The sequence below is a fragment of the Pseudophryne corroboree genome, chromosome 5, assembly GCF_028390025.1.
Source record: "Pseudophryne corroboree isolate aPseCor3 chromosome 5, aPseCor3.hap2, whole genome shotgun sequence".
NCBI lineage: Eukaryota > Metazoa > Chordata > Amphibia > Anura > Myobatrachidae > Pseudophryne > Pseudophryne corroboree.
This window is the reverse complement of record NC_086448.1, coordinates 310,422,583-310,450,194: the sequence shown is the minus strand read 5'-3', so window position 1 is coordinate 310,450,194 and position 27,612 is coordinate 310,422,583. Positions and strand designations below refer to the sequence as shown.

At 41.0% G+C, this 27,612-nt stretch overlaps 1 protein-coding gene across 5 annotated transcripts in view; it reads right to left on the bottom strand.

The window, feature by feature from the left end:
* GLI3 (GLI family zinc finger 3) overlaps nt 1-27,612 on the bottom strand; it is a 313,081-nt gene that overhangs the window by 8,280 nt on the left and 277,189 nt on the right. For all 5 annotated transcript variants that reach the window (XM_063922481.1, XM_063922483.1, XM_063922484.1 and 2 more), the window contains exons 11-13: nt 7,475-7,624; nt 6,070-6,234; nt 2,464-2,754 (exon numbers count right to left, since the gene is read on the bottom strand). In XM_063922481.1, the coding sequence (XP_063778551.1) occupies nt 2,464-2,754; nt 6,070-6,234; nt 7,475-7,624 (606 nt within the window). The remainder of the gene's footprint in view (nt 1-2,463; nt 2,755-6,069; nt 6,235-7,474; nt 7,625-27,612) is intronic.

The following is a 27,612-nucleotide window of genomic DNA, read 5'->3' as shown; positions in this document are numbered from 1 at the left end:
CAATGTAAATCATGTATAGACTGTGAATACACATACAGAATGCCAGGTGTTTCTAAGACGAAGTGCTGCTATTAATATCAATAATATTTCATTGTTGCAACTGGGATTTTAAACTTTATATTATTAGTGAATATGTCACAATATAGTGCTACAAACTCTGGACCTGATACAGCTTCAGATGCAGTTTTGCTAAATTAGCAAACCTAGAATCACATGCTGGGGGCCGCCCAGCACAGGGCAAGGACGCCCAGCATGCTAATGGTAGCCAATTCAATTGCGATCGCATCGCTGATTAAGAGAAACCACTACCCCCTTCCCCAGCTGCGAAGGCTGTCAGGCCGCCGCCATTTTCTCCATTGCAGTGAGCGCGTGTGACATCACACGGCTGCCCCGAACCTGCCCTTGTTTCCAACGCAATGGCGAGTCGCCGCCCCAACAATGCCGCACAAACGCCTCTTCCTGTCATCAGGCAGAGGTATTCGCATTTCCCTAGGCCGCGCAGGGCTAATTCGTGGAAGAATGGGATCAGATCGCAGCTGCTAATGCAGCTGAATAAGGCCCTCTATGTATAATGTTAAATACATATTAAAGCCATAATATTTATTTCTTGGTGCAATTGCTGCCTATGAAGAACACAAAACAAACCTCTCTCGCTGAAATCTGTAAGCTTTAAACTAAACTATTATGAAGATTCACTGAAACAAGCTGTGGGCTTTGTTAAAAGAATCATTTTTTACAATTGTTCTTTATTAAAAAATGTAAAGCATGCAAAAAATCCAGACTGCTTCCTAAAACCCCATGTCTCCCTACCCTGTGCTTAGGCTATTTTACTTTAGATTTTATTTATTGTAGGTCTAGCAAATATCCCATGCACTGATTAACTTGTATAGTATACCCTGAAAAATTGTCATGTATCCTATAATGTATCTCCTTTCACTTGCCTCACAATAGTACCGTATATTCAGGAGACATGTGTGTTTCATTAAGAGAAATAATAAAACATTATTATTAACTTTACTTATGCCTTGTGATTGAAAAACAATATTTAAATGTAATATATCTGGTTTGAGGGTTACATAAAGCGTTATACTCTTTATCAAAGCTTCTAGAGAGAGAAAGTGGAGAGAGATAAAGGGGTCTATGCACTAAGCCTTGGAGAGATATAAAGTAGATGGAGATAAAGTACCAGTCAATCAGCTCCTAACTGTCACTTTTCAAATGCAGCCTGTAACATGTCAGTTAGAAACTAATTGGATGGTACTTTATCTCATTCCACTTTATCTCTTTCCAAACTTTAAACTTTAATAAATCTCCTGTTTAACATGAAACCGATTATAATTAGTATTGTTAATTTCCTGGGATTTCCTATAAATTAACCTTTGCAAAATCTCTTTGTAGGATGACTAGTATACGTAGCTGCCACTTGAAAACATTCTCAGCAGTAGAGTGTTTTTGTTTCAGCACTCAAGCCTGTTCTCGATTATAGGGGAGAGTCAGAGCTATGCTGCCATAAGAAGGAGGGTATGCACTGTGAAAGGGGAGGCCTTCTAAAGCATCGCTGCTTACATATTGTATGTCATGTTACTGTGACTGGCATGTAGTACCATGACACTTAATCTGTATATCACTAATGGCAGCTTGAAGACAAATGGTGAACAACACCATGTATCTTCTTACAGTAAACCACAAGGATTTAAATTAAAATACAAGTTGAGTATCCCATATCCAAATATTCCGAAATACGGAATATTCCGAAATACGGACTTTGAGTGAGGTGAGATAGTGAAACCTTTGTTTTCTGATGGCTCAATGTACACAAACTTTGTTTAATACACAAAGTTATTAAAAATATTGTATTAAATGACCTTCAGGCTGTGTGTATAAGGTGTATATGAAACATAAATGAATTGTGTGAATGTACACACACTTTGTTTAATGCACAAAGTTATACAAAATATTGGCTTAAATGACCTTCAGGCTGTGTGTATAAGGTGTATATGAAACATAAATGAATTGTGTGAATGTACACACACTTTGTTTAATGTACAAAGTTATAACATTTTTTGGCTAAAATGACCTTCAGGCTGTGTGTATAAGGTGTATATGAAACATAAATGCATTCTGTGCTTAGATTTAGGTCCCATCACCATGATATCTCATTATGGTATGCAATTATTCCATGCAATTATTCTGGTCCCAAGCATTTAGGATAAGGGAAACTCAACCTGTAATATATTAAAAACATTCTATTTATGGAATTGAAGCTTTAATTAAAAATGGATGGTGTAACTATTTAAAGTTTCCTAATACCTTGCCTTTATGAAAGCAGTGAAATTAGTAGAAAGTGGAAAATCTGGAGACCTTTATAAACTTTGATTAGTAAGACTGAAAGAGGAAAAGGCCAATAGTCACATTTACTAGGTAGGGTGGGGAAGGGTAACTATACAACAGTAAGAGACATACCATTGGCTTTTCAGTTTTCACTGCTTTGACATGGAGGCATTCTTCGTGCTTTGAGGTAGTGTTACTGAGGTCCTTGGGCTCTCCATGTGCACCGTGAATTGGATGGCCTGGTGACCGGGACTGTGAATGGCTTCCTGGTTCTCTTGGTGGAGGAGGTCTTGGATGGATGTCTCCCCTCTGCTTCTTGGTGACATGGGCTTCAGGACCATGTACTGTCTTTACGTGTTTTCTCAATGAGCTAGGATCTGTATAACGCTTAGTGCAGCCAGGGATCTTACACACATATGGTTTCTGCAGGGGAAAATATTAAGCATTAAACTTATACAGTATGACGGAAAATAGTTGATCTATTACGATCTACAAAATCAACAAAATGTAATTTGCTAATATCGTTAAGCATCAAAAAGACTCTTTTTTTTTGGTTCAAATAATTTAATATTCAAAGATCCATATACAGGCATATGTCCTAATTGGTATCGATGGAAGTAAAGTTCTGTACAATGACTAGTATACAATAATAGTAAAGTGGGTTCCTTCATATAGATGTAATGTTCATGCTGCTTTACTTTAATCCCTGTGGATTCTAACAGAATGGTGTATAAAAGGAATGTGCGGCACTCCAGCTGATGTGGAACTACACATCCCAGCATTAATGAAAATTATTTTAAAAGTTATTTATTTATAATTGATTTTAATCCATTTCTATATAAGCATAAAGAGTAAAAGAGATTGATCATATTTTGATGGTGACCCACTTCTATTATGTAGTATCCTAAAGCTGCCAGCTTACAATAGGATGAAGAAGAAACAGCTTTGTCATCAGTTCTCACACATGCACTGACATTTAGTGATGTATTTGCAGCAAAAACAAAAGAGGGAAGAGCTGTAGGCTGCCTGATTAATAGCAAGGGTACATCTAAGTACTCCACACACACAAACTCATAGCACATAAAATCAGGTCAGACTAGATGGAGATTTAATTTATGTCTATAGTGATACAATTAAAGAAAGTTGTACAATGTGGCATGAGAAATATGTTTTATTACAGTGAATTAACATGGAGAATTCTTCCAAAGTCACAGTTCTATTCTCCATCATATTGCAGAGGCTCATATGTGGAAGACTATTATCTGCTCATATCTGCTCATATGTGGAAGACTATTATCTGTTCATATGTGGAGGACTATTATCAGTCCATGTCTGGAAGACTATTATCTGCTCATATGTGGAAGACTTATATCTGCTCATATCTGGAAGACTCATATCTGCTCATATCTGGAAAGGGGGGTACACACAGGGAGATTTCTCCCGGAGATGTGTGCTGAGCGATCTAGCACAGAACGCTCAGTACACATCTCTGTCCCGCTCAGCACACAGCGCTATGTGTGCAAAGGGAAGGAGGGAGGGGACACACACGCTCACTTCACCCAGCGGTGAAGTGAGTGATCTAACTAGATTTGGCATGCATGCATGCCAAATCCAGAGACGGGACTGAGCATCACTGTCGCCGGTACCCTACACACGGAGCGATGTGTGCTTAATTTCTAAGCAATCTAGTCAGATTGCTTAGAAATTAAGTAAGAATCGCTACGTGTGTACCCCCTTTAAGTCTCATATCTGCTCATATCTGGAAGATTATTATCTGCTCATATTTGGAAAACTCGTATCTGCTCATATCTGGAAGATTATTATCTGCACATATTTGGAAAACTCATATTTGCTCATATCTGGAAGACTCATATCAGTTCATATCTGGAAAACTCATAACTGCTCATATCTGGAAGACTATTATCTACTACTCTTCAGTTAACCTAAAAACATTTAATTACAGCTTGAAGCATAATAAATGAGAAAAGATGTAGCAGCTTAACTCATGATCCTTTCAATGCTCTCATTTGTTACATTAAAATGTACAGGTGAAACTCAGAAAATTAGAATATTGTGCCACAGTTCATTTATTTCAGTAATTCAACTTAAAAGGTGAAACTAATATATTATATAGACTCATTACATGAAAAGTGAGATATTTCAAGCCTTTATATGTTATAATTTTGATGATTGTGTTTTACAGTTTAAAATAACCCTAATCCAAAATCTCTGAAAATTAGAATATTACATAAAATCAATAAAAAAAGGATTTTAAATACAGAAATGTTGGCCCTCTGAAAAGTATAATCATGCATATGTACTCAGTATTTGGTTTGGGCCCCTTTTGCATGAATTACTGCCTCAATGCGGCGTGGCAAGGATTCTATCAGCCTGTGGCACTGCTGAGGTGTTATGGAAGACCAGGATGCTTCAATAGCGGCCTTCAGCTCTTCTGCATTGTTCGGTCTCATGTCTCTCATCTTTCTCTTGGCAATGCCCCATAGATTCTCTATGGGGTTCAGGTCAGGTGAGTTTGCTGGCCAATCCAGCACAGAAATCCTATGGTCATTGAACCAGGTTTTGGTACTTTTGGCAGAGGCGGCAGGGGCCAAGTCCTGCTGGAATATGAAGTCAGCATCTCCATAAAGCTTGTCTGCTGAAGGAAGCATGCAGTGCTCTAAAATGTCCTGGTAGATGCCTGCGTTGATGCTTGACTTAATAAAGCACAGTGGACCAACACAAGCAGATGACATGGCTCCCCAAATCAACACAGACTGTGGAAACTTCACACTGGACATCAAGCATCTTGGATTGTATGCCTCTCCATTCTTCATCCATATTCTGGGATCTTGGTTTCCAAATGAGAAGCAAAATTTGCTCTCATCAGAAAAGAAGACTTTAGACCACTGAGCAACAGAGCAGTTCTTTTTTTCTTTAGCCCAAGTAAGACGCTTCTGACATTATTTGCTGTTCAGGAGTGGCTTGACAAGAAAAATATGACATTTGAAGCCCATGTCCAGGATCCGTCTGTGTGTGGTGGCTCCTGATGCACTAACTCCAGCCTCAGTCAACTCACTGTGAAGCTCCCTCACACTTTTGAATGTCCTTTTCCATACAATCCTCTCCAGGCTGCGGTCATCCCTGCTGCTTGTGCACCTTTTTCTTCCACACTTTTCCCTTCCACTGAACATTCTATTAATGTGCTTTGATACAGCACTTTGAGAACATCCAACTTCTTTTGCAATTTCCTTTTGAGGCTTTCCCTCCTTGTGGAGGGTGTCAATGACGGTTTTCTGCACAACTGTCATATCAGTAGTCTTCCCCATGATTGTGAATTGTACTAAACCAGACTGAGAGACCATTTAAAGGCTCAGGAACCCTTTGCAGGTGGTTTGGATTAATTAGCTGATTAGGGTGTGACACTTTGAGTTTACAATATCGAACCTTTTCACAATATTCTAATTTTCTGAGATTTTGAATTTGGGGTTTTCTTAAACTGTAAACCACAATCATCAAAATTATAACAAATAAAGGCTTGAAATATCTCACTTTGCATGTAATGAGTCTATATAATATATTCGTTTTACCTTTTAAGTTGAATTACTGAAATAAAATAACTTTTGCATAATATTCTAATTTTCAGAGTTTCACCTGTATTTAAAGGACTAGTAAATCTAAATTATGCTGCATAATCTAAAAGTGTGGAAATGATTAATCCCTATAGTTGTTGGCATATACCTCATTGGAATGAGTTCGGTTTTGGTGCTTGGCTCTGTCAGATGCATTGGAGAAAGCCTTGTTGCAGCCTTCATGCTCACAGACATACGGTTTCTCTCCAGTGTGAGATCTCAAGTGGGTTTTCAAGTTTTCTAATCTGGAGTAAGCCTTCGAACAACCTTCAAACTAAAGAAAAGAGAGAAATGATTACTAACATTCTGCTAAATAGCGATAAACATTGGTAAAACTCTTAATTTTCTTTCATGACAATGTGGCAGCATCCACATTATCGAGCAAATAGTAAAAACTAAATATATATACGACTGTAATTTGCTCATACTAGCAACAAAAGTAAAAAAATAAAATACATTGTCACATAGGACCAAATTATGAAACAAATATAAATCCAAATTTTTATAAAAGGAATGATTACTTGTAAAAATTATTTTATGGAATTAAAATTAGCAGTGGCGGATTTAGGGGTCTGGCCGCCTCTAGGCACAACATTATTGGCCGCCCCCACACACACCTACATGCACCTTTGCAACACATTCCTCTTACTTCTCCTACTTTCCTGATTGCATGGGCCTTGTGATCTCCCTGTGCTGCACAGAGGTCACATGACATGGATACAAGTGATGATCACTCCCTTCCAGTGTCCTCCACCCAGTCACCCACTGCCATGACAGAACCCTGTCTCTACTTTGGATTCCGCTCCCCACCCTGCACATGCCCTGCTCCTCCTGCCCTTCACAGTAATCAGCATACCTTCAATGCGCACACCGCCATCCCCCTCTCTCTCTGCGTTTGACATAGCAAGTCACACGCAGCACTCATGAGACAGAGCGGCACGCGCAGGCTGCAGAGGAGAGCCGCTGCTGTCCGCATAAATCAGGTACTGAACTGACTGGAGGCGCAACGATATTTGGTGTGCAGAGACTCTACATCAGCGGTAGCCTTTCTGCGGGCCCCCGGGGACCCATTGGGCCCTAAGCACCCGCTTGTGCTGCTTACTGGGAAGTCTGCTTCTGGAAGGTGGTGCGGACAATGGCCTGGTGTGCCGCCCCCAGGAGGTGCCACATATAGGCACGTGCCTAATGGTGGGAAATCTGGCACTGAAAGTTAGACGGAAGAAGCCTGACACAAAAATATTAGAGCAAATTAACTAAGGTGGGAGTTTTTTTAGAACTGGTGATGTTGCTCATAGCAACCAATCAGATTCTACTTAACATTTATCTAGCTGCTTCTAGAAAATAAATCTGATTGGCTGCTATAGGCAACATCACAAGTTTTAAAAAAAACTCCCACCTTAGTAAATTTACCCAACTGAGTGGAGCTTTTTTTGTTTACTAAAGAAAATAGGAAAAGAGACCCACAACCCCCAAAACATACAAAAAAAACCAGACCTTATTATGCTCTTACTTACAGTGCATTTGTGTGGCTTTTCTCCTGTGTGTCTCCTCATGTGCACCACCAACATATATTGAGCCTTGAATGGTTTTTGCTCTCTTGAACAGTCCAGCCACCGGCATACAAATTCTTTTTTTTCACCATGTATGTGATCGTTGTTTATATGCTGCAGATAAGGAATAAGAAGACTAGAATGAATACACACACACATACAAATTGGGCCTAATCTAGAATCAGATGTGTAGGAGGTATTGGTAGTTTATGTTTATCTTGTATTATACATAATGTATTATTTTAAATAGCAGTTTTTAAACAATATAAGTGTATGCATGTGCCTATATAATTATTGAAAAAGTGAATTGTGGGTTGTAGATGTGATCCATAGACTTATTCCAATTTCAAATGAAATTGCTTTTAGTAGGCAGGCAAACATTTTGAACATACTTATTAATTCCATAATAATAATAATAATAATAATAATAATAATAATAATAATATACAATACTCTAGAAGTAAGTAATACAGTCACTAGAAGAAACCACTTTTTATAACGCACTTTCCTGATGACTACCGTATGTAATTAGCTACTTATATTAAGAAGTCACTTAGTTCTTAACCATTTTGTATAAGGTTTAGCTCCCCACATACCTATGTGGTTATTTTATTCAATGTTGCACCATTTTTACTCTGACATGTTAAACCACTAAACTAGTAAAACCATGCCAGTAATGTCTAGGTCAAAGCTGGCAGGCAGCGCTACTTCTAGAAAGCCACAGGGACTAATCTCTGTAACTATTCCAGCCGTACTGATTCCGGCAAAATGACAGCAGGCGTTGTACAGACAAAGACACATAAACCTACTTTCTTTGTGAGGGAGGAATGGATCAAGCAGCAATTAGAGGTAATGACATCTGAGAAAAGCCTAAAGGGACTATTGTTAAATCCATCAATTTCAGCAGACATGGCCTCTAAGTAGTACAGAAATTACACAGTAGAAGACAACTATATACTTTAGAAAGAAAATAGTGAACAGTCACTTCACATATGTCATACTGTAACGTCTGGGAAGAAAATAGCGGGTTTCCCATATTACTGAGTGTGCCCACAATTGGCTTTGCCCGGGGAATAATATCCGCCCCCATTAGGAAATTTCAAAAATCATTAAGGACATACAGTATGTTGCACTTGTCTTGTATTGTAGTATGTACAAAACATAGAACTCATAGCTGTACAATTGTAATTAATAACGTCAAGGTAATGTTCTAGGGTACAGTTAGTGTGCTGATACACAGAAATCAAATCCTCTGTATACAAATATTCATAGTAGTAATTCCTCCTTAATACCTCTAGATGGCAGAATATACATATAAGATTCACAATATAGTGAGAATGTCCTATATTATCATAAAACACACAGTATGTTTTATTTTGTACACACTTATAGTAAGTTACCTCAAGTGAATACACTAATCACTTGTATTCTATACCTTTACTAGTATCCCAAAAAAGAAATGTAACACCAAAATAAGTAATAATAATTATGCTTTTACAATGCAACTTGCCTGGGGTAGGTATTTTTTGTCTCTTTAACAGTGAATCAGATATACAATAACTGGAATGCTTTCAGACAGCGGCAGACAGATTATACTTCTAGTTGAAGTTCAACAGCTACAGCAGGGTTCCTCAACCCATGGTGTGTCTATAGCCCCAGGGATACATCAATTTTAAAGATGCACTTTAACTAATTGAATGAAACTCAAAATATCAGTTTGATATGCAAGTAATGAAGTAACAAACCAGGACAGACATTTGTTTGCAAAGTCTGAAGACATTAAGGCCTATTTGGAAACATTTATACAGGATACTTGGAAACTTCCACCCCCCCCGCCCTTCCCATCACCACACACACACCTTTTTTTTTTAGAAGCACTGCAATCATTTAAATTGGTAGAAAAAGGTTAAGAAACTCTGAGCTGGAAGGTCGCTGGAAGCTTTTTTTGAAAACATTTTTTACCAAACATAAATTCCAGCTTGTTCGTGATCAAGGTTTGAGTATGATCTCTAAAGCATGTTTTCTATGAAAATCTGTTATAATACTTTACAGTCACTAGACAAGTATTAATTTGCTCATTTTATTCATTCATTTAATTATTATTTATTTATATATTACCATTGATTTAATGCTCTGCGTCCCTGGAGAGCAACTCAGCCTGCACATCTACAGAGGGACTCAGACTCTGCGACATGACCAGATTTGCAACGATGCTACCAATGTATCAGCAGTTGTACGCCATTGGACGGAAATGATGCGACAGCAGTAGGCATCCCTATGCTCAGGTTAGCTTCTGCCCATATTAGCATACAATCGCAATTGCATGCAGCAAAAGACAGCGACAGCAGCAGCAAGAACATCCACATCTGAATCAGGCCAATATCTGCAGTGTCCGAGGCTGCCAGATAAAATGCCTGTCAGTCTGACAATACTGCATGCAGCCTATAAATGTTACACAGCTTTATTTTTACACAATAGTTTAGATTTCAGTTTGGACACACCCCATCCAAACCTAAATGTGTCTGAACATATTACATCTGCCTCACCTGCAGCAACATGGTTTTACCAAGGTGTAAAGTTACTTGCTCTTTGTTACTTTATTCCCAACTCAGAACCAGGCCTATATGCCACAGCGCTTTACAGAGAAAAACTAGCCATTCACATCAGTCCCTGCCCCAGTGGACCTTTACAATCTACATTTCCTACAATGTGTACACACACATATACACTAGGGTTAATTTTTTGTTGGGCATCAATTAACCAATCAGTACTGTATATTTTTGGAGTGTGGGAGGAAACCGTATTACTCAGAGGAAATCCACGCAAGGATGGGGACAATGGGGGTCATTCCGAGTTGATCGCTAGCTGCCATTGTTCGCAGCGCAGCCATCAGGCTAAAAAGTGGCATTTCTGTGAATGCGTATGGGCCGCAATGTGCACGCGCGTCGTACGGGTACTAAGCTCATTGTGGTTGTGCACAGGTTGTAGCGAAGTTTTCAGTTGCACTGACAGCCGCAAGAATATTCTGGGTGTCGACTGACCGTTTTCAGGGAGTGTTTGCAAAAAACGCAGGCGTGTCTGAAAAAACGCAGGCATGGCTGGGCGTTCGCTGGGCGGGTGTATGACTTCAAATCCGGACACGAATAGGCTGAAGTGATCGCAAGCGCTGAGTCGGTTCAGAGCTACTCTGAAACTGCACAAACTTTTTTTGCAGAGCTTGGCTGCACAGGCGTTCGCACTTCTGCTAAGCTAAAATACACTCCCAGTGGGCGGCGGCATAGCGTTTGCACGGCTGCTAAAACTAGCTAGCGAGCGATCAACTCGGAATGACCCCCAATATACAAACTCCAGACAGTTAGGACAATAGTGGGAGTCGAACCCAAGACCTCAGTGCTGTCATGAAGTAATGATAACCATTACACCATACGTGCTGCAAAATCTGAACTAATTTCAATGATTATGATTCCAGAACTAATATCAAGAATTCAAAATTCTAGCAGGAAAAGGTGATGATATTGCATGTCGACTACCATCAGAAAAAAACCTGTATGTTCTCATGATTGAACTTTTGTCTTGGGGTGCTTTAGAACACCCTGAATTTTAGACAGTAAAATTGAGCAGTCTTAAGAAATGATATGCGTAGTCAGCAAATTATGAAAGTTAATAGGGCATACTCTATTGATTTACAGTCACAACTTCCCAATTACATTTCTAAAACACTGTATGCAATTGCTAATGTTGCTATCATTACAATAGAATGCATCAGTTTCCTTGTCAAAAATATCTCATTCTAAAGTAAAAGACTCTGATGTACCAATTAGAATCATTAACACAATGTAGCGGGAGATGCCCGGCATGACTGAACTGGTCTCGTGCAACTCTGTTAGTATCAGACATCTTTTTTGCTGAGGACGCCCATTGGCTGCGGCATTAGCATAAACGCACAGTTAAGATTCTGCATGATATATTAACTAAAGAGAAGTTATAGCATGGCCTGGATGCAAAAATATTTATATACTTATGTTTTATAATGCATTTCTTGTAATTATATATGTAAACTGCTTTTTCTTAAAAAGGCTTAAATGGGCATACATGTATGTTTCAGTCGGGCATAAGCACCTATAAGTGATTCATATACATACCCATCTGAGTCGCATAGCTATTTGCAGCTGATATGGTGTAACTGGGCAGCAATTGGCATTCGCAAGTAGGATGTGTTCTGAGGGTGCTTTGTGGACATGTAGATAGAACTGTTTGCAGACAGCTCTCCCACACAATTTATAGGGTTGATCAGGCCCACAATTGATATTGTAAAGACTAATTACGTTAACATGGTTATTTTTTTTCCGATAATTGTATTTAATGAAACATTTGTGTTTGTGAAACCTGAAAAGCTCTTTGCTTCACTGTATGAAATCTGAATAAGAACTTTCCATTTACACAAAGTGTCCCCCCCAAGTGCCCATTTATACACCGGTCACACTGCATACCATTGTGCAACTTAGAAACATTTTATCTTTTTTTTTAAAGAAAAACTAAAAACTCTGCGCCATCCAAAATTAGGAGTCTATTTACTAAGCCTTAGATGGAGATAAAGTGCACGCAGATAAAGTACCAGCCAATCAGCTCCTATCTGTCATTTTTCAAACACAGCCTGTAACATGGCAGTTAGGAGTTGATTGGCTGGTACTTTATCTCCATCCAAGGCTTAGTAGATAGACCCCCCTATGTTTGGAACAAACGATGATTGTGCGTCCATCAGATTTTGTAGGGTCTCCTATTTTTCTACCTGTCAACCTTCCTAAATCCCTCAGATAAAGCCAAGCTGTGTTACCAGGGTAGCTTATACTTATGCCTTCATTTCATGCTACAGCGTACCTTTCTTTTTTATCCATTGGTTTTGCAGTTGCCCATACATAATAGTCAATAGGTTAAACATGCTCGGTTTGTATGTTCAAATACAAGTCCGAGAATTCCCATAAGAGAAGAAAATCCCTGGCTCTTGTACAAAGAAAACACTGTACTTTGCTCCAAAGAGCTTTCTGTGGCAATTTAAATGTACAGAGACAGACACAATATCCTGGAGAAGCTAAATCTACCTTATAACATTCCTGACCCCAAGAAGAAGATATACCCCCTGGAGGGACGTGAAAAAGTATCTATTCAGAAAGTATACAGTCATTCATAATGCAGCACGGTATTGCTGGTAATCCCTTCATGTTACAGCACATATATCTGTGTGTTACCCAATTACAAATGTAATATTTGAACTGTATAACAATCACCAGTATATTACTGTTGCCATGCTATAAATCTAGCAGTGTGTTTCACATTATCCAAAAATGCAATTCTTACTGTGATGTTATTTGGGGTTAAAACAATATTAAACAGAAAAAGTATAAAAAGAAATATACAGGTTGAGTATCCCATATCCAAATATTCCGAAATACGAAATATTCCGAAATACAGAATTTTTTGAATAGAAGTGACATAGTGAAAACTTTGTTTTCTGATGGCACAATATAAACAAACTTTGTTTAATACAAAAAGTTATTACAAATATTGTATTAAATGACCTTCAGGCTGTGTGTATAAGGTGTATATGAAACATAAATGAATTGTGTGAATGTACACACACTTTGTTTAATGCACAAAGTTATACAAAATATTGGCTTAAATTACTTTCAGGCTGTGTGTATAAGGTGTATATGTAACATAAATGCATTCTGTGCTTAGACTTAGGTCCCATCACCATGATATCTCATTATGGTATGCAATTATTCCAAAATACGGAAAAATCCGATATCCAAAATACCTCTGGTCCCAAGCATTTTGGATAAGGGATACTCAACCTGTATAACATTTTATTATTTTGAATAATGTAATATACAGTACTTGAAGATAATTGGATGTGGAATGCTCAGACAATAATGTTTGCACTCCTAAATAATGAGTACTCAGAGTGGCCTACTATGTTCTATAATAAAAGCAAAAAAAAAACAGGAGTCTAAAACACACATTCCCCCTTCAAATATTTGCTTCAAGAAAACTAGTGGGCACTTAAAGCAGTTCTGGAAACTTTTACATACTGTGTGTGTATATATATATATATATATACAGGTTGAGTATCCCTTATCCAAAATGCTTGGGACCAGAGGTATTTTGGATATCGGATTTTTCCGTATTTTGGAATAATTGCATACCATAATGAGATATCATGGTGATGGGACCTAAGTCTAAGCACAGAATGCATTTATGTTACATATACACCTTATACTCACAGCCTGAAGGTCATTTTAGCCAATATTTTTATTAACTTGGTGCATTAAACAAAGTGTGTGTACATTCACACAATTCATTTATGTTTTATATACACCTTATACACACAGCCTGAAGGTCATTTAATACAATATTTTTAATAACTTTGTGTATTAAACAAAGTTTGTGTACATTGAGCCACAGAAAACAAAGATTTCACTATCTCACTCTCACTCAAAAAAGTCCGTATTTCGGAATATTCCGTATTTCGGAATATTTGGATATGGGATACTCAACCTGTATATATATATATATATATATATATATATATATATATATACACACACACACACACACACACACACACACACACACACACACACACACACACACAGTTTACCATCAAGTATAACTGCTCTTTAATTCCTTTAAAGCAATTCAGAGCTTAGGGACACAACAAAGTTTAGATATTCTCTGTAGAGTTGCTGAGTCTGTCTGCTCTGTCAACACTGCTTTGGAAGCCGGTAGCAATGTGATGCTATTTCACTTTCCATGAGCAGCCTTTACTCTGCCTGAAGAAATGGAATCCAGCAGGAAGCTAGTTAAGGAGGTGGTATTTATGATGTGACATTTATCCCCTGAGATATGTACTTTGTTGGCCTGTGTAGTCTCCGTGGAATGGAGAACAGCCCTGAAAGATGCATTTAATATTTTCCAAAGAACTGTGGCCCATTTAGTGTCATAGGAACGCAGTACTAAACGCACAGAGAAAATCTCCTGATGGCACACTGGTGGTGATTTATAACAGACAGGTGTACTGAAGAAAAAAAAAACATTTATTTTTTAGCCTATGACAATTTGGATGCCTGGATGAGACGTCTCAGATGGCATTATGTTGACCATTGCAAGCCAAGGATGCCATGTAATTGTTAGTAACTGCCAAGAGTTGCTGTCATTTGGAACGCTTACCTAGCAGGGCAACACGTAGAGGTGTGCAGGAAAAACCGTCAATGTTCCCAATGACGGGCACAATCGTGGAAATTGCCAAAAACTGAACTGCCCCATAAGGGGGTGATTCAATTAGTGCCTCGGCTGCTATTTGTCGCACTGGGAGGGCTCATTGCATACCCTCCAACAGTACCTTTTTAATAGGTACAGTGCCTTTTTTTTATGGTCTGTACCGATCTTTGGCTCTCCAAACTTCCATTGAAAGTATAGGAAAAGGGGCCCTTTTCTAATTTGTACCGTTTTATGTGTAAAATGTTGGAGGGTATGTCATTGTGTCCAGCACTATTGCTAGTTTTGCCTCGTACCCATTAGAGGTGAGCAGGAAAATTAGTGATCTTGAGCTTCCATACAGGGCTGTTTCTAGGGCCTCTGGGGGACATGGTGGAATACACTCTTGGCCAGGGGGTATAAGGGAAGAAAGACCGCTGTACAGTGATTTAGTACAGGGAGCTGTGCCGTCTATTTACTAAGCCTTGGATGGAGACAAATCCGACGGAGATAAAGACCCAGCTAATTGGCTCCTAACTGCCATGTCACAGGCTGGGTTTGAAAAAATGACAGTTAGGAGCCGATTGGCTGGAACTTTATCTCCATCGGATTTATCTCCATCCAAGGCTTAGTAAATACTCACTGGGAGAGGAGCTCATGACAGGCAGTATGTATAGAGGGGGAGCCCCCTATGGAAGGAAATGAAGCCCAGGGACATCATAGTTGTGGCTCCTGAGCAATGCTGCTTCCATTGCCCCATACCATTTCCGGACTTTTTACATTGTTCCGCTGCTGCGATTGGGTAAGGTGGAGAATGGGCATGGCAATCCATCACTGCCAGAGCCCGCCTCCATTCTCAGTCGGCACTTGCAGCTTCCGCCCAACCCCCACATGCAGGCAACGATCAATTTCTTGTGTGATCGACTGCATCATGTCCCTCTCCCACAGCCACAAAACAGGCAGCTGTACACCCAGAGACTATAATTGGCGGTGAGACTCACGGGTCTTCTGGCCGCGGCACCCCTGTAAGTGCTCAGTGGCACACCAGGGTGCCGCGGCACACAGTATGAGAACCGCTGACCTAAATGTTACAAGATGGGGGTAGAGTGAGCCAGCCCGCCCGCGCGCCCACCAGCAGTCCCCTGCTCCCTGTCATTAGCACTCGGTTAGGTCTAAAACCAAGTTGGAGAAGGGTCCTCTGACTTAACCGGGGGGAGAGCCATGTCACCAGGGGGAGGAGCCATGCCTGAACCCGAAATGTACCCTCACGGGCTTGCTTCAATCGCTGCACTTCGGTCGCGGTGGCTCGCAGGTTACTAAAGGGAGTAGTTGGTGGCGTGGATAGTAGAACTATTCCGCTGGCCTAGCTCCTCCCCCTGGTGCTGTGGCTCCTCCCCCTGACATCAGAGGTCCTTTCTCCAACTTGATTCTAGCATCTACCATTAGCACTCAGCTCGGTGGGTGGAGTTTTGCAAAATGATGTGGTGCGTCAAATGACAGGGAGCAGGGTGAGCACCGGAAAGTGCCGGGGCAGGCGCCCTGTGCGACGGCACGGCTGGCCCACCGCAAGAAACGGCATTGCTTCCATAAAAGGTGGAAATGTGCGCAAACAACGCAAGATGTTCAGCAGCCATATTGCCACTAAATGAAAAGCCTCCAAATATGTTTGGCATCCGTACACTAGTCTAGTGCAATATCAGCTGTAAACTCTACCATGCCGTGTCTCTGTGGCCCACCACACTCATTACATCACTGTCACCTTAGCGCTGGCAATACGCTATGCTGCAGTTTCATATTAAATGACTCGCCACAGAAAGGGAGTCAAGTGAAAGTGTTTCATTCCAGCGTGCAGTATGTTCCAAAGCTCACATCTGCACAACATGCACTATACATGTAACATAACATTCACAGAAATAATGAAATCTCTACCAAAAAGGACCAAAGCCAAGTTACTTCTCATGCATCCTTCATTGGTTCTCCTGAGTAAAACATAGCATAGTGAAACTGTTCAATTAAGTTTGCCCTTTTTCCATATAAACGTAAGGCAATTTTAAAATAATGTACAGGATCAAGAGAAGGAAAAAAAATGCAGATTTAATTGTGAGACTTAGCTCTTTTTTCTGTGTGCAGGAAACACGTTTTATAGGTGCTATGAATTTTCTTATAAGGTATTAAAAAATAAATTCCAGCTAAATTCAGGAATTGATAGCTGGAAAGTTAATAGCTTAAATAGCTCATTCTTGTGTTATGGAAAAAAGTCTTGAAACACCTCCAATCTGGCTCTCAGACTGAGCCTTGCCAATCTCTTCCACACGGTGCTGACATTTTTATAAAGCATTTGCATTGGTCCAAGGCGGGCGTAATTATTTCCACACATCATGAAATTCAATTGCCAATTCAGTGTTTTCACATGTTTATGGGAAAAATGTATAAATTGGGAGACAAATTTTACACTTCAGGCCTTTCTTTTTCCTGTTACCGCTGTGGTGCTTATTAAAAGGTCAATGTAGCACTGGAGCATTTTAAGAATGTAAAATCCTTGGAGATGTGAATGATGCTATCGTCTCATTGGATCTGATTCAGAGGTGGACGCAGTGTCGACAGTTGATGTTGAAGTCTCCATCTGAGTTGTACAATTCATGTGTCCCGACTGTGCAAAGAGACGCAGCACAGAATCAGATGCATGATTTGATAATTCTAGTGGATGAAGTGGCGTAACTACCACCCCTGCAGCCACTGCGGAGGCTTGGAAGCGCAGGGCTGCGGGGGCGCCGCCACTGATTGCTGCTGTGCTGTGTGTGAGGGAGTCTGGGAAGGAGGGCACAGCGTGCGAGCCTCTCCTGTGTCCATCCTGACTCTCGGCGGCGTGTCTGTCAAATGAAGTGCCGGTTCGTGAGCCAATCAGAGCTTGCGAACTTGCAGCCAATCGGGAGCTGCAGTTGCCGATCTGCGAGCTGATTGGCTCACGAATTGGTGCTTCATTTGACAGACACGCCGCCGGAGACACAGGACGGACACAGGAGAGGCGCACACTGTGCCTACCTTCCCGGACTGTGCCCTCCTTCCCGGACAGCACAGCAGCGGTGAGCGGGAGGAAGGTGTGTACCTGGCACTGAGGGGGCATATTTGACACTGGGGGCATATGTGTAGCTGGCACTGGGGAGCATATGGGGCACTGGGGGCATATGTGTATCTGGTACTGTGGGGGCATATATGGCACTGGGGGCATATGTGTTTCTGGCACTATGGGGGCGTATTTTTATCTGGCACTGTGGAGGAATATCTGGCACTGGGGGATTATGCGGCACTGGGGGCACACCCCTAGCAACAAGCATTACCCATTGGTAACAAGCACGACACCCAGCTCATGAAATCCCTGGCAACAAGCATTACTCCTTAGCAACGAGCATGACACCCAATGTATGAAACCCCTGGCAACGAATATTACACCCTGGCAATGAGCTAGACACCCAGCCCATGATACCCCTGGCAACAAGCATAACACCTAGCGCATGAAACCCCTGGCAACAAGCATAACACCATGAGCATGAAAACCCCTGGCACCGTGCATGGAACCAAGAGCATGAAACCCCTGGCAACGAGCATGACACCCTGAGCATGAAAACCCTGAGCATCGTGCATGGAACCAAGAGCATGAAACCCCTGGCAATGAGCAGGTAATTTAAAAGTAATTAGAAGCCTTACTGTAGGGGCTTAATGTGTAATGGGCATTGCGGTGTGTGGCATAATGTATCACGGACATTGCGGTGTGTATCATAATGTGTCAAGGACATTGCGGTGTGTGTCATAATATGTCACAGGTATTACGGTGTGTGGTATACTATATCACGGGCATTGTGGTATGTGGTATAATGTCTCAAGGGCATTGCAATCTGCGGCATAATGTATAACGGGCATTGCGGTGTGTGACATAATGTGTCACGGACACTGCGGTGTGTCATAATGTGTCACAGGCATTACGGTGTGTGGTATACTATATCACGGGCATTGTGGTATGTGGTATAATGTCTCAGGTGTATTGCAGTGTGTGGCATAATGTATAACGGGCATTGCGGCGTGTGTCATAATGTGTCAGGGGCATTACGGTGTGTGGCGTATTGTATAATGGGCATTATTGTGTGTGGCATAATGTGTAAGGGCTATTGCAGTATGTGGCATAATGTATACTGGGCATTACTATAATGAGGAAAAAGGACAAATAATGTAAGGGGCATGAATCAGGATTATTTTTTTTCCTGTGGTGGCTAACGTCTGGGCATGCAGGTTGCAAAACTGGGGTATAAGGTAGTCCTTTCCTGCAATGTCACGCCTACTTCAGTAAGGCCACGCCCCCTTTTGGGGCGTACGCGCCTGCGGCGCACGCAGATTCATCACTTTTCTAGTGGTAATTATGGGTGGTGGGGCGCCAGAGAATGTATTGGCTTGAGGGAGAAAAATTTCTAGTTACGCCACTGAGTGGATGGTTCTGAGAGGTAACAGGGGAACGGGGTGGGGGTGGCAATACTGACGTGGGCATGTCGCTGAATGTGGCTGTATTCAAAGATGCAAAGCCGCTTACACAGGAGGCCATACTTGGATGGAGAAAATGCTCCTGCCATAGGACTGGTGTAAATTTCCGAAGTGTAACCGATGGTGTGGTCTAAAGATGCACTGGATGAATATGCACTTGCTTATGATGCTGCAAGTGGGTGTCTCCGTTTGTTACAAATCAGAGGCACTACTTGTATTAAGATGCAGACACGACTGCAGCAAAAGATACAGATGCCACTGCGTCCACCTCAGAATAAAGCCCATTATATTCATTTGTTTAAATATTATGTTATTTTGCTTTACTAATTTATCAAACTTTCTAAAGAGGACAAGTAAGGGTGTTGCCTTTAGCATCCAATCAGATTCTAGCTATCATTTATCTAGTACAATCTATAAAATGACAGCAAAAATCTGATTGCTTGCTATGAGCACTTGTCCTCTTTAGTAGATTTGATAAATCTCTAACCCACATCTTATGAAGATAAACAGTATAGGTGGATCTTCTGTGAGGAGGTGGAATATACCTGTAACTACTAATCTGACATTCACTGATAGTTTTTGAGAGGACTTACAGACTGACCTACAGGGCCACAGAGAGAGGAGGGGAGCGGGCACTAATTACCCAGGCCCAGCATGTTGGAGGGGCCCTGCCCCCTCTCTTACCTGTCTGCAGCAGCCTCTTTCCCTCTCTCCCCAGCAGCTGCAGTGGGACCTTGTCACTGTATATCATATGTACTGTATGCATGAAAAGTACTGCTTGAGAGCAAATGGAGTCTCCAAAGCCAATCGTCCTTTATTTCCCCCCAAAAATCATTATATGATATACAGTTGTGCTCATAAGTTTACATACCCTAGCAGAATTTGTGATTTTCTGGCCATTTGTCAGAGAATATGACTAATAACTCACAAACTTTTCTTTCACTCATGGTTAGTGGTTGGGTGAAGCCATTTATTGTCAGACAACTGTGTTTACTCTTTTTAAATCATAATGACAACAGAAACTACCCAAATGACCCTGATCAAAAGTTTACATACCCCAGTTCTTAATACCGTGTATTGCCCGCTTTAACAACAATGACAACTTGAAGTCTTTTGTGGTAGTTTTTCTCAGATGGTAAAGCTGCCCATTCTTCTTGGCAAAAAGGCTCCAGTTCCTGTAAATTCTTGGGCTGTCTTGCATGAACTGCACGTTTGAGATCTCCTCAGAGTGGCTCAATGATATTGAGGTCAGGAGACTGAGATGGCCACTCCAGAACCTTCACTTTATTCTGCTGTAGCCAATGACAGGTCGACCTGGCCTTGTGTTTTGGATCATTGTCATGTTGGAACGTCCAAGTACGTCCCATGCGCAGCTTCCGGGGCTGATGAGTGCAAATTTTCCTCCAGTATTTTCTGATAACATGCTGCATTCATCTTGCCATCAATTTTGACCAAGTTTCCTGTGCCTATGTAGCTCACACATCCCCAAAACATCAGCGATCCACCTCCGTGTTTCACAGTAGGAATGGTGTACCTTTCATCATAGGCCTTGTTGAGTCCTCTCCAAATGTAACGTTTATGGTTGTGGACAAAAAGTAAAATTTTGGCCTCATCACTCCAAATTACTTTGTTCCAGAGGTTTTGAGGCTTGTCTTTGTGCTGTTTGGAGTATTGTAAGCGGGATGCTTTGTGGCATTTGCGTAGTAATGGCCAGATCACAGGTGAGGATAGTTACCTTTAGTAGCCATTCAAACCCGTTTGTGTCAACTTGTGTGCCTGTTATCAGGCCAAAATATCCAGGGTATGTAAACTTTTGATCAGGGTCATTTGGGTAGTTTCTGTTGTCATTATGATTTAAAAAGAGTAAACACAGTTGTTTGACAATAAATGGCTTCACCCAACCACTAACCATGAGTGAAAGAAAAGTTTGTGAGTTATCATTCATATTCTCTGACAAATGGCCAGAAAATCACAAATTCTGCTAGGGTATATAAACTTATGAGCACAACTGTATTCATCCACTGACTTGACTAACAAAAAAGTCTATCAGTATAACAAAGACACAAGCATTATAAATGAGGTTACATACACAATTTCCATTATTAAAAAAGGTATACATGTGAATAAATGCTAGTGAAATATATATATATCACACATCCAAGATGTTATAAGTAACTTTGCTGTATTCCTTTTTACTTTGGCAATGCCAACAAACTTTGTTTTAACTCTACATCACAAAAGAACACATCTAAGACAAGATGATGTGTTAAATAATAAAGTAAAGGTATCCGGCAATATTACTTATGACATCTGAGATGTGTGATGTATGTCACTGGCAGCTGGGCACACGCACATAAGATAATAGTCTGCCCATATAAGCGCTAATAAAAAAAGAGATCCAGGAAAAATAGCAGGCTAAAAACTTATTAAATTATTTTATAAGTTGCACTTTCATAAAAAAAAAAATACCTGGCAATGTCACTTTTTGTGTTTTTTGGCAGGTAACATATAGAGAACTGGCAGTGCCAAGAAATGCGTTATTAACCGCTGGCCACTTAGCTGTTGAAGGGAATTTAACCTGTTTCCTGCAGAGAAGACAGACAGGATTCAGTAAGGGATAGGTGCCAGGTCTAGAACAGGTTTACTGAGTCCTGTTTTCAAACACATGGCACATTGTCGGTTTTTATTGCTCATTTCCAACATGGAGAAATTCACTAAAATATTGCAGGAATCAAAAGGGTTGGTCTGGAGAATCTCATCTGCTTGGCACTGTTTCCATTTGGCATTCTATCTATGTACTTTCTGTGCTGTGAAGTCCAGGATTCACTTAGTCATGCTAATAAACTACATCACAGAGCAACAAAATATAGATGTAGCACAGGTCAGCAGCTGGAGGGAAACCTGAGAAGAGGAAATACACAGAACATCAAATGACAGCTAACTGTGAAGATGAGGTGAGACGTATCATTGCTGGTGCTGAGCTGAATGGGTGCGGTTATCTGTAATGCCATCTTAACCAGCCATCTCTATTAGTATCAACCACGGTGCCCAGCACTGCGTTCATTAGTGTCCAATACGACACATCTTATTAAGACTATATGTTATAAATTGGCGCAAGAAGCTAAGGTGAAGAGACAACAAGTGATATGGTTTATCCTGCTGCTGGGACTAAGCAGCTTTTCCCTCCCTACCTTGCCAATGCCCTCAGGCTATTGTCGCTTAAGCGTGCTAAAGTAATGCACTTCTCCAGGCAGAAAGCCAGGGTACGTACTGTGACACGCAGCAGCAATGAGAAAGTCCCAGAATGTCGTCCAAATGGAAAACTTCAGTGAGAAGATGACATGCAGCATTATTGCAGATCAAGCTCTCCAAGTGCTCACCCTTGTGAGGGGGATCCCTATTCTATTATACACTGAAATAATTAACATCAGTTTTCAGAAGCCTGGAAACTTAGCACTCTCACACTCCAAACATGGATTAGACTATACCAGGCCTGGCCAACCTGTGGCTCTCCAGCCGTTGGGAAACTACACATCCCAGCATGCCTTGCTACAATTTTAGCATTCCCTAATAGCAAAACTGCGGCAGAACATGCTGGGACTTGTAGTTTCACAACAGCTGGAGAGCCAGAGGTTAGCCAGGCCTGGACTATATCTTTCAACAAAATGTCTTGTAATCTCCGGTGAGGGAAACCTCTCAGAGGGCACACATACATTGCACTTTAAAGATCAGAAACTTGATCTTACTCCCCCCCCCCCCCCCCCTTGTATGTAATGGTTAGCATAAGATTGGGTACATGAACTATGTTTCACTGTATGAATTTTGTTTAAAGACACTTTAATGCTAAATGGAGATGTAATGTAACAGTTTGGCCAGCACTGCTTTATGACACAATTACGAGTGCCAGCAATCACACCACTCAATGCAATTACATATGTCCTTAAAGGAGAAAAATGTCTAGTCATACAAGATGGCTAATCTCATCAGACCTCTCTTTAGTTATCACAACCATACACAAAGCAAGCACAAATAAGAAACAAGAAAAGCAGAGAATCCCTACTATGCTGGCGCTAGAAAGGTCAGAGCTACCATAGATAGTTTACCACCCTAGATGTCACCAAACATCTTAAATACATGAACAAATACACCAAGTTTTTTGGAAGGTGTACCACCCTGGGCGCTTGTATTCAATGATGAAAAAGACAATGCAGTGCAGTCACTTATTCAAAAGGTTTCAGTGTCGTCCCATCAATCAACTGTATTCTCGATTTCAATTCAAGAAGATGTAGTGCATGAAATAAAGAAAAACATGTATAGTGTAACACAGTTTTAAGTGAACAAAAAAATAATATCCTCGTGATTTTATGACACAATATGACTCTGTGTGTGATATTTTATCCAATATTAGCCAAGGCGTACCCCACTCACTATGCAAATAATGTGGAGTAAACACATAAAGGTATCTTTAATCAATGAAGGATGGCGTACCCCACTCACAGTGTAATGAATAGTATGAAGCTCATCAAGGTATCTTTCTTGTGGGATTTGGGACTTGTCTTCCGACCCAGATTATTTAGATCCACGTATACCCAAAACAAAAAGGAACAATTTCCCAATGTGTAGTAGAGTTTTTCACAACCACAAGGTTATTCACCTACACAATAACTCTGGTTACCTATATACTTGTGCAGCGTGTTTTACACCACTTGCCAAACCGTCTTTCCACAAATGCTCTGTGCAGATTGGATGACTCTTGCAGAGGGCGGAGCCACAACTGACCAATTACTGGAATCTTGTTGGGGGGGTATTGACAAGCATCAGCAAACATGGAATCAGGGTCTTGCACTAGACGTGTGGAAGGAGCGGGTGACTCCTGTAAGTTCTGGAGGTCAGATGAGCAAGTGGTGTAAAATACGTGTGTATACGTGGATCTAAATAATCTGGGTAGGAAGACAAGTCCCAAATCCCACAAGAAAGATACCTTGATGAGCTTCATACTATTCATTACACTGTGAGTGGGGTACGCCATCCTTCATTGATTAAAGATACCTTTATGTGTTTACTCCACAACATTTGCATAGTGAGTGGGGTACGCCTTGGCTAATATTGGATAAAATATCACACACAGAGTCATATTGTGTCATAAAATCACGAGGATATTATTTTTTTGTTCACTTAAAACTGTGTTACACTATATATGTTTTTCTTTATTTCATGCACTACATCTTCTTGAATTGAAACCGAGTATTAAGTTGATTGATGGAACGACACTGAAACCTTTTGAATAAGTGACTGCACTGCATTGTATTTTTCATCATTGAATACAAGCGCCCAGGGTGGTACACCTTCCAAAAAACTTGCTGTATTTATAAAGCAAGCACAAATGTCCAGACATTGGGGGTAATTCTGAGTTGATCGCAGCAGGAACTTTGTTAGCAGTTGGGCAAAACCATGTACACTGCAGGGGAGGCAGATATAACATGTGCAGAGAGAGTTAGATTTGGGTGTGGTGTGTTCAATCTGCAATCTAAATTGCAGTGTAAAAATAAAGCAGCCAGTATTTACCCTGCACAGAAACAAAATAACCCACCCAAACCTAACTCTCTCTGCACATGTTATATCTGCCTCCCCTGCAGTGCACATGGTTTTGCCCAACTGCTAACAAAGTTCCTGCTGCGATCAACTCAGAATTACCCTCATTGCCCTGTGTGTAGGGTAACCTGTGTTAATGGCTAAACAGAATTTATCCTGCGATGTAAAGGGCAAAAACAGGTGCTTTGTGTCTGTGGCACATTTAATAGAAATGACAGGTCTTTTACTCATTATGAAGTTGGAGTTGTTTTTTAACACGCTGATAGAACATTACCCTTTACAGTGCCAGGGAAATTCTGTTTTTCCATTTACAATTTGGGGTTGTTGGGAGACCCCTATTCTCTTCAGGCTGCAGTCAAGCACACCCATAGGCGCTGTCCAGATTTCTTGATTTTTTTCATAACCTGTGTTAATGTAAGCAAGGGCTTGTATAGAATGGGAAATACTCAAATACTCAGCAAGTATTTTTGAGTGCAAGTACTCTGTGTGGAGATGATGAGCCAGTGATAAGGCCATTAGACATTAGTAAAGCATAATTAAGGGTTGATATGTTGCTAACTGCAGTGCTGTAACAAGGAGGCACTGCCCCTTGCGCCTGCCCCATCCTCAGCATCCGCAACGTCACTACATCATGCCTAGGGGCATGACTGATGAACCACAGCCATTCCAGACACACTGCATGCCACATGTAGGTGCAGTTAGGCAGAGACTGTGACGCCCACAGGTCCCTGCACGGCAGCGCCACTCGCACACCCTTTGTTACGGTTCCAGCTAACTGTAAGTGTACATATGTATTAACTTGTCAACATGTAGAACTCTGTATTTACTCTATCCTGGCATTCTATCATTTATCAAGCGCTTTTTACTGCAACATATAACAGAGGACTGCTTCTACATGAATTGACACCTAATGTTTATGACTTAAAATCAATGTATCTGCAGCAATGGGTTTCTCCAAAAAAGTTGCACAGCGTCTAGGTTTCAGTCAATTATATCGCTATTTCCTACCTAGGGTTCTCTTTATAAAGCTATAAAAAAAAACCTTTAACAGCCATCACCAACTAAATAAGGGATTTTCAGGGCTTTATCAGATTCATGAAGAGGGTTTCCGCAGAGAAATCTATGATTTCACTTGTGTTCCCCACAGTTCTGTATAATACTGCTTCCCTATAAACAAGTAAAAGCGATTTCCTGCCAATTTATCTCAATATAACTGCATGTGACATCATAACGCAATATCAGGATGACATTAAACAAAACATGTTGAGGGAGAAAAGCAGATAATCAAAATCTTCCTGCTGTGCCTGGCTCCACCCCTCAGTGTGCAGCAGCCACTGAGGTGTGTCATATATTTTTAAAGCAATATAAAACAGCAATAATATAAATATATATATAGTGCATCCGAAAAGTATTCACAGCACTTCACTTTTTCCACATTTTGTTATGTTACAGCCTTATTCCAAAATGGAATAAATTCATTTTTTCCCTCCAAATTCTACACTCAATACCCCATAATGACAACTTGAAAAAAAGTTTTTTTTAGATCTTTGCAAATTTATTAAACATAAAAAAAATGAAGAAATCACATGTACATAAGTATTCACAGCCTTTGCCATGAAGCTCAAAATTGAGCTCAGGTGCATCCTGTTTTCACTGATCATCCTTGAGATGTTCCTACAGCTCAATTAGAGTCTACCTGTGGTAAATTCAGTTGATTGGACATTATTTAGAAAGGCACACACCTGTCTATATAAGGTCCCACACTTGACAGTGCATGTCTGAGCACAAACCAAGAATGAAGTCAAAGCAATTGTCTGTAGACCTCCGAGACAGGATTGTCTTGAGGCACAAATCTGAGGAAGGGTACAGAAAAATATCTGCTTCTTTGAAGGTCCAAATGAGCACAGCGGCCTCCATCATCCATAAATGGAAGAAGTTCGGAACCACCAGGACTCTTCCTAGAGCTGGCCGGTCATCTAAACTGAGCAATCGGTAGAGAAGGGCCCTAGTAAGGGAGGTGACCAAGAACCCAATGGTCACTCTGTCAGAGCTATAGCATTCCTCCAGAAGGACAACCACCTCTGTAGTAATCCACCAATCAGGCCTGTATGGTAGAGTGGACAGACGGAAGCCTCTTCTTAGTAAAAAGCACATGGCAGCATGCCTGGAGTTTGCCAAAATGCACCTGAAGGACTCTCTGACCATGAGAAACAAAATTCTATGGTTTGATGAGACAAAAATTGAACTCTGTGGCGTGAATGCCAGGCGTCATGTTTGAGGAAACCAGGCACCGCTCATCACCAGGCCAATACCATCCCTACAGTGAAGCATGGTGGTGGCAGCATCATGCTGTGGGGATGTTTTTCAGTGGCAGGAACTGGGAGACTAGTCAGGATAGAGGGAAAGATGAATGCAGCAATGTACAGAGACATCCTGGATGAAAACCTGCTCCAGAGCGCTCTTGACCTCAGACTGGGGCGACGGTTCATCTTCCAGAAGGACTACAACCCTAAGCACACAGCCAAGATATCAAAGGAGTGGCTTCAGGAGTGGCTCTGTGAATGTCCTTGAGTGACCCAGCCAGAGCCCAGAGTTGAATCCGATTGAACATATCTGGAGAGATCTGAAAATGGCTGAGCACTGACGCTTCCCATCCAACCTGATGGAGCTTGAGAGATGCTGCAAATAGGAATGGGCGAAACTGCCCAAAGATACGTGGGCCAAGC